Source organism: Alligator mississippiensis, chromosome 4 (genome assembly GCF_030867095.1).
Source record: "Alligator mississippiensis isolate rAllMis1 chromosome 4, rAllMis1, whole genome shotgun sequence".
Lineage (NCBI taxonomy): Eukaryota > Metazoa > Chordata > Crocodylia > Alligatoridae > Alligator > Alligator mississippiensis.
Window position 1 is genome coordinate 95,504,183 of NC_081827.1, and position 8,509 is coordinate 95,512,691.

Here is an 8,509-nt window from a genome sequence, read left to right on the forward strand (position 1 = left end):
TCGGAGGATATATTCTCAATAGGCACAGATGGAGGTCATATCTTGGTCTGGTTTCCAATCTGGATCCTGGATGGGGACATGATCGTCTCTATTTCCTTGCAGGTTCCCTGCAGTAATTTCCTTTTCCACGTACTCACGAGCTTTGTTCACTACCATTCTCCTTTCCTCTGGTGTCAACAGGATATCTAAAAGAGACTGAACATCTGCCCAAGTTGGGTTATGGGTTTTGAAAATCGTTTTAAACTGGTTTTGTACCTTTTCAGGATTCTCTCTCAAGCTGGGGTTATTGTTCTTCCAATTATACAAATCTGAGGTATTGAAAGGAACATGCACAAAGGTTCGACAGTAGGTTGGCTCACCATCATCTTCGAGAGGCCCGGGTACCACTTGTTCTCTTAGGGGAAATACTCCATTTCCCTTCCCATGGCCAGGATCAGATTCCCTGTGATGTTTTCCCTTAACCCCGGAGTCTGCTTCTAACTGTACTCTCCACCCTCCTCCTGGGCTTATATCAGGAGAAGTCGGGGAGTCTGGAGATTGCCAAGCACCTGACGGCCATGGTTGGCGCTGTTCCAGATCCCTGGGTCGGGGAGTATTCACAACTTCTGCCTCGGGGGGGGGGGGGGGGGGAAGAAGCAGGAAAAGCAGATGCCAACAAGGAATCAGATGAATCAGGAGGAGGAGGGGGAAGAGGAAGAGAATAAGGTAAAGGCAGCAGAGGGGGGGGGAGCCTCCGGCTCCGGACAGTCCAGGACAGGATTTGCAGTTGGTCGAGCCACAGCCATCTCACAGATCCCAACTCCCTCCCCCAATCCACATTCCTCCAAAACTTTTTTATCTCTACAAAGAGACATAAACGCTTGCGCATACAACAATTCCTCCCATTTACCATTCTGCCGGCTTTGCATAGTAGTTTCTAGGTCGAACCTTACAAGGGGACAAAAAGCAGGGACACATTTGCAGAAAATGAATTGTTATAGATAAGTGTAGGTGAGAGGTAGCAAAGGCTCTTAAAAAAAACCCAAAAAACTAATGGGAAAAATATGACCCTAACAAAAGCTGTGACCCTCCCTACTGCAGTGGTTCTCTCAGGAATGAGTAAAATGCCTGTGATTTTCTTAGCTAAGAGTTCCAGGAGCTTGCGTCACAAGCAATATTTACATAGATCAGCAGCTTGACTCCTGAAATGGGAAATGCTCATCTTGCTGTGGTCATCTGACCCCTGTGCAAAGCAGCTGAACCCGATGATCTGCAAGATCCCTTCCAGCCCTTAACAGCTATCAAATTATGAAAAAATGCCTGCTGCATAACAAACATCAAAAACAGTTTCTTCTCCGCTGCTTGTTCTCATGCTATTAGGAGAAAGGAGAAAAGCTATTCCTGCAGCTTCTTTATTATATTCATCCATTCATTTTAAAATGGAATCTCCATTGGCAGGAAAATAAGACTGATTTAGTTACCAGCATTTTTTGACCTGTCCAATATTGTGACTGCATTACAGCTAAAACATCTCACACCTGTTGTTCCATAAAGCCATTCCACAAAGGCTCACAGCAATCCTTTGAAAAAGAAATGAAGACTGGGAAATCACTTAAAATACAAGAGCTCCTCCACCCCCAAGAACAGTATATTTAAGTATTACTAAGCAAGATGAAAGCATAACCAATTAGTTACATAGACCAGCACTCTGTTCTTCTTGGGCACCTCCAGACCACCCATCCTCCCCTACCCCACCTGCAGCAACTTGCCATGCACCAGAGCTCATGTGCAGGGGCACTCCCCAGGAACAAGTAGAAGCAGCACATATTGTGCCACTGCTGTTTGTCCCCTGGGAAGCACACATGTGCTTGTCTGAATGTGCCCCTTGATTTCAAACTGAAATATTTTCACCAGCACTCTTATTAGGACACTTTAAACAATAAGAACTGGCAAGAATTTCATATTAGAAGCACTAAGTAATAGAACTTAAGATTCCTTAACACAAGTTGTGAAAAAACTGATCTTTATTTCCATCTATACAAACTTCTATTCTCGCATTTCTCCATCTTCTTCCTCTTCTTCAACCCCTCTGATGTATAGGACATTATTGCATCTGGAAATAAAACCAGAAATTTCCTTAAAATTAAATCTACTGTTGCTCTTTCCATGTATCACAGTTACCACTCCCAAACCGGATCTGAGCCCACTACTTAGAAGCAGATTTAGGCTTTGCATTCATTTTCTTTAAGAGCCAATTTGCAACTCTATCATAAACACAAGATTCCCTATACATTAGGTCAGTCGACTTTTTTAGGCTCAAGGTACCTGTTGGAAGAAGTTTTCCCTCCTTTTTTGACTATTGTTATAAAGAAGTCTGAAAGACCACAACATGTCAGAAAGGAATCCACAGTGCTGAAAACCTGAAATCTCTGCATTTATGTTGTGAATTATTTTTGCACACCTAAAAGTACTAATACTATGACACCCTTAAAAGGATCTCAAGGCACCCCAGGGTACCAGAGCACCATGGCTGAAAATCATTGCATTAGATCAGTTCATTTTTAGGCCCACAGTTTTGTGAACTGTTATGCCAAGGTCAAGCAGGAATGCCCCAGGGAGCAGGACCTTAGTACACATACACCACAAGCTGCAATTTAGGTATTAGCACTGGTGTCCAATTAGCACCAAAGCCAAACCACTTGATTACACAGAAGGATGCCACAAGCCATGTGGGTGTGTGCGTAGCTCAATACCCCTTTTTATCTTAAGAAACAGCACTAGAAGGGCTGTTATGATCTTTAGTGCTAGGGCTATCAGCTACAGAAGCAGAGCTCCTTAGCCTAAAATCAGGCAGGGGACAGGGCAGATCTGCCCCTTACAGACCAACTCAAAAGCAGAGATGTGGCCAATTCAGCAGCTTGCTGCTCACGAAAACTTGTGCTGTGCCTCTCCTGTGAACAAGGTCTGCGAAGTGGGAGTTGAGCCTCCCCTGCCTTCTGGCAGGAGGAGCCACAAGCCAGCCCCCATAGGCACAGGCCAGGGTTGGGGCTTGGAGGGAGCACTGAACAGGGGGCCCTGCCTTGAGCAAGGGGCCAGGGCATTGACTCTAGCAAGGTCCCTCCCAGCCCTACAATTCCTATGATCCTCTAATAGCCGGGCCCAACCTTTTCACCATGCAGGCTGGATAGGCAGTGCCAGATCCCTCCAATGGGCCCAATCTAGCTGTGGGGGGTTGCATAGCCTGACTGATCTGCCCACCCAGGGAGAAGCAGAGCAGCCCTGACCTAGACACATGGGAAAAGGGGAGAGAAATAGCTCTGGATGAGTGGTGCAGTGGCTCCTATACACATGCGTGGAGCCTCGCGTCAGCGAACTTGATTAATCAAGTGTGCTGGAGCACAGAAATTGAAGTGCTTCGGTAGCCTCCCGTGTTACGTGTATCAAGCGTCCCCATGCTGAAAATGTGGTGGTGGGGTGCTTTGAAATAAGTCATGTTGGATGAGTTTTAGTTCAAAGTGCCCTGCTACCATTTTTTCTGTGAAGGTTGCTGTGCAACATGCTGGTGCTTTTAATTAAGATGGCTCAGTAATTAAAGTGCCTGCACCACATCCCACAGCACATGCAAAAATGCCCTAGACACATGTGTGTACATGTGCAGGGGAGGAGAGCAGCCAGCCCCAAACCAGACACCTGCAGGGCACCAGGCTGAAGCAGCTCGGATCCAGACACTGGGGGGGGCAATGACACCAAACAGAGCAGCTCCCAATCTGGATGTGCAGGGGCGGGCCCAGCCCTGCACACTCTTGGCTGCAACAGCCTGGCTGAAGCTGGCACCCGTGTGCATCACCTCCGCTCTGGGCAGCCAACAGGCCAGGTCTGGGACCATGTCTCCACAGGCTGGGCCCCCCTGGTCTGTAACCCCCCTCCACAGCAGGACACCTCGCGGCACCAGCACCCTTGGCGTTACCTGATGAGGACTTCGCCCAGGTGGCCTGACAAGGCGCCGTCAATGTACTCCTCCGTGTTCGCCAGCTGGGGACACACGGACACACACACACGTGTTAGAGCCGCTCAGAGTTCCCCTCCTCCCCTCAGCCCATGCGGCCGCAGGGCCCGGCCTGACCTGCATGTTCATGTAGCCATCGACGGAGACGAGGTAGCCCTTGTACTCCATGCCCCACTTCAACTTCACCATCACGGGCTTCCCTGTCAGCCCGTTCAGAAAAGGCTTGGGGTTCAGCGGCAGGCTCTGCGGGCGGCAGCGACGGTCAGCGCGGGCTCGCTGCCCCTGCCCCCCCGCCCCGGCCCGGCCCAGCCCAGCCCAGCCCAGCCCCGCCCCGCCCCAGCCCCATCCTCACCATAGCAACGCGGCGCGGCAGCGACGACGGCGCCCAACAAACAAAAAATTGCTCCCGGGCTCCACGTGAGCCCGCCGGAGGCTTGGAATGGAAGAAGCGGAAGTGACACCCAACTGCTACACTTCCGGGCACGGCGCGCCGGGACCTCTCACCTTTCGCCCCCCTCTCGGCCCGCCCACTCCTGGCACCCATTGGAGCTGGGGCCCAGCGCGCCAACGGTAGTCTGCGCGCTGATTGGCCGCTCCGAGGCTCTCGCGATTGGGTACCGTAATGTCCGGAGTGCTGCGCCTCCACTTTTGTACGGGGAGGGGTGGTAGCCCCGGGCTTGCTGACCCCCGCTCCGCGGGCGGCTGCAGGGCGCGGTGGATACGGGGCAGGCGCTGCCCGGGGATGGCGGCGCTGGGAGGGGGCTGTGGGGCGGCTACAGTCCCCCCGCCCCTCAGGGGCCCGGGCCTGGTAGGGCAGTCGTTACATCCGTGCCGCTTCGGAGGACTAGCACGACAGTATTAGTGCCTTAGCAGAGTGAGTCCAGACCCCCGGGGGTGGATAGCCCTGTGTAGGCGGTGCCAGCTGATATTTTAAGCTGGGTTGGCGCAACTGGCAGTAAAATTAGATCCTCAACCATTTCATACAGTGGGCAAAGGTCCTGCTCTGCCTGGCTCCAAACCAAGTGGGCAAAGCTACTTCGGAGCGATTTCAGCGGCATTTTTTTCTTGAAGCAGCGTATCTGTGTGCATGTAGACACAGGTATAGGAGCACAAAAAAGGCTTTTGCCAGTCTAGCCTTTTCACTCAGGAAATAGGTATAAGCTGCATGCATTTTGCTGGTATAGCTATCTTCATGAATATTTTCCATAGTAGATGAGATCTCTGAGTTAGGAAGGAAAAAAATCTCCAGTAAGGGGTGATGAGGACTGTGAAGAAATCATGAAATCATTAAAAGTACATTTATGGATATTTTACATGTATCTGGAACTGTCCTTTGCATGTGCAAATGTGCAGCCTCAGTCAAGGGAGGCCCTTCAGAAATGCGGCTCTGAAAACACCGGAGGCTGCGCCAAAAAATAATGGGGCATCCTTAATAGTCAGCTGTTGTCTCCTATGTTTGGCAAAGGCTTGTTGTTTTATGTGTTGTTGTTTCTTTTATGTTTTGACACTAATGAGTTGGAGCTGAAATCATGCACTGGGGAACACAAAGTGATCTGTATGAAAAATAAACTGATTCGCATGCGTGTCAAAGAGGGGGGAGAAATTGGGCATTGCACAGAAGGAATGTGGAAGCTGCGCTTTCACAGACTCCTCAATAGAAATGTGCAGCTGGCTTCGAATCACAGGAATTCCTCAGGAGTTGGTGATGTTAGCCATTTTAGAAATACAGAAGGAGAAAGATGGCAGAGGGAAATGAGAAGGAGAAATTGGGAGGAGAGATCCAAACCCCCTTAGGGGACTCTGACCTAAGCCCAAAGAAAGTTCCTGAATGGTGAGGAAACCGAATGGCCAGAGCACCTGCTTGCGTGCAACTCCAGAGCGCAGGAAGTGAATGCTGCTGCTGTTCACTCTTTCCTTCCCTCTTCCTCACTGCTGAATTCATAGTGTTCCACAGTCTCAGTTTTTACTGATTTTTCACTGATAAATTCCCTGATTTTTTTTAAGTCATTCAGTTTTTACTGATTTACACCCGTTGTTCAGTTCAAATCTCTGTTAACTGGCACAAATGGCTCATACAGAACATGCGTAAATCAAAGGAAACCTGTATGCTTTTTAGTATGCTGATAATTCATACACATGTTTAAACGGTTTCTACATTTGTATTACAGCAAGAAATAGTTGTACTCGCCAGAAGTAGCATCAAGTGGTGTCATAACTGTCATAACTCCCTATGCTAGTATCCATGAACAAGGATTAAAAAAATAAAAATAAAGTCCATCCTTTGTACAACAATATTTCTTTTTCTTAAGTTTTTTGTGTAAAAACTCAGGTTTTCATAAATCGATTTTGAATTATTAGAAAAAGAGCGAACAGTAAGGTTAGGCTAAGCTTTTTATATACAAATGTATTTTTTGCATCCCATCAACATTAATAATTTTTCCAGAAATCCTGGTTTGCATAGTTTCACATGGTTTTCTTAAGTGTATCCTCGCTCATGTTGATGTATCCTTGCTCTCTTGGATGTAGTCCAGTTTTGAAAATAAGTGTTCTGCATCCACTGATCCAGGGGGTACACTCAAAGCTCATCATGCAACTTTACTAAAATTGGGAAGTGTGTCTTGGTGGGTATTCCAAAAAGCCAGCACATCCAGTTCCACATTGTCAGGGATAGGTGCGTTCATGTAGGTACTGTATTCACTTTTAAGATGCGAAATTTCATCTTTGGTGGCAAATGGTTGAAACACTCTGGCATAGCGGTCCTAGTCTGCTGCAAAATTCACCTTGAGGTAGGGGTTCAACACCTGGATGACATTTCAAAAAGAATCTCTGGTGCTGAACACTTTGTGGTTCAAATTACGTGTTACATGTTGCCTCTCATTTTTCGCAGAGAACAGTGTTGAAGTTTTTGAAAGCTTTTTTAGTTCTTTCATGTTCCACAGTCAGAAGGATTTCAAGAAATAATTGTGTTTTCTCGCCATATCTTTCTGTTGCAGCTTTTGTGTTCAATTCAGATGATATTTTGGTTGTCAGTATGTGGTGAACATCTGTATTAGAAAATGTTGTGTTGACAGGAGCAGGGGAGAACTCCATTGCTTTTTGCATTTCAGACAGCGAATCCAAGTTCTCAACAATGAACAAGACCTTGGTGCACAGGATCTGGTGGTCACTGAGATTATTTGCCTGTCTCTTCAGAGTTTCTGCTTTAGTGCCGAATAAATCAGGGTGATCTAAAATATGCGTTAGCATAGTCCATGCCTTATTTACATGACATGCAGCCAAGTAGAAACTCATCAGCTGAAGCAGCACAACAGGAGTCGGTAATCGGCAGTCAAGTTTGCAGTCGTCTCGCACTTTATAAAACAAAGCCTTCAGCTTGTTTACATGCTTGAAAACAGCCCCAAGTCCAACAACAAAAGATTCCATGCCTCTCGTTTCTTCAGCAGCTGTGGCTGATGCAACATGATTAAGTGAGTGGGACAAGTAATTTGTAATAGTGATTGAGTTTTATCTCCCATGAAAACTTAGGCGTATAGGAGGCAGAATCCATGTTAGTGTTGGCCACATTTCCCTAAGTCACTTGGTACATGTCTAACCATTGGTGATGTGTAGGAGGTGCATGCAGGTGCACGTGCACCCCCAGAGCGTGGCAGTGTACCCCCTACGAAAAGGCACTGCCGACACTGCTGGCGGTGCCTGCTGGTGGTCACCGCTTGCCACCCCTGCAGCCAACTCTGGCGGTGACGTATAATGGCGGTCCGCAATTGCTGCTGGCCACTGCTGACGCTGCCGGTGGCATCTGTGGGTGGTTGCCAACCACTGGTCAGCGCTCGCCACTTCCCCCCCCCGACAGTGCCATGGCTGCCTGCAGCAGCTCCACACTTACTGCTGCCACACTCCCAGCGCTGACAGTGCCGCCTGCCAGAGCTCACCATGCCCCCCAGCAACCAGGGGCATGTGGCATTCATATCTCTAACATTGCATTTACTGCTGCATGGATGCTTGGGGTATCAGTAAATGGGATGAATGTCACATCTGCACAAAACAATGCAGGTTTTTTGGCTTTGAAATAAAAAAACGAAAACAAAAGGCTGAGAATTGGGTGGTCCAACATATCGGGATTAATCAAAAATCAAACTAGACACCACGTTTTCGTTAATTCTTTCAATCGCTTTAGATACTAGAGCTTTGTCATTTTCTCTGAGATACTTATGAGTGAGGTTGTCTGCAATAGGAAGAGTTTTTGCTGCTGGACAGTATTGCCGCACAAAGTCACCAGTTGGTTTCTCCACAAGAAACTGGTTGCCCAGCAAAACAAACAGTACGCACAAATTCATTAACACAGTCGTGTTGGGTTCTCTCTTGCATTAATGCTCTGTTAAAGGCTGAAGATATGGCCTGTTTATCCCTAATCTCACATTCTTTTAAAAATTTTAATGTGTTACTTGCTTTCTACATGTTCTTTTATCCTGTTGGCACGAGAACTGACTTCAGTGCCGCAGTGCTTGCAGTGCAGTGCATCTGTTG

At 47.8% G+C, this 8,509-nt stretch overlaps 1 protein-coding gene across 1 annotated transcript; it reads right to left on the bottom strand.

Annotated features, from left to right (window-relative positions):
- Positions 1-1,985: 1,985 nt before the first annotated feature.
- SNRPF (small nuclear ribonucleoprotein polypeptide F) lies at positions 1,986-4,544 on the bottom strand. The gene is made up of 4 exons (XM_006266880.4): positions 4,338-4,544; positions 4,103-4,228; positions 3,947-4,011; positions 1,986-2,092 (listed from the first exon to the last, which is right to left on the bottom strand). The coding sequence occupies exons 1-4, from the start codon at positions 4,527-4,529 to the stop codon at positions 2,026-2,028; spliced, it is 450 nt and encodes a 149-aa protein (XP_006266942.3). The 5' UTR covers positions 4,530-4,544; the 3' UTR covers positions 1,986-2,025.
- Positions 4,545-8,509: the final 3,965 nt, after the last annotated feature.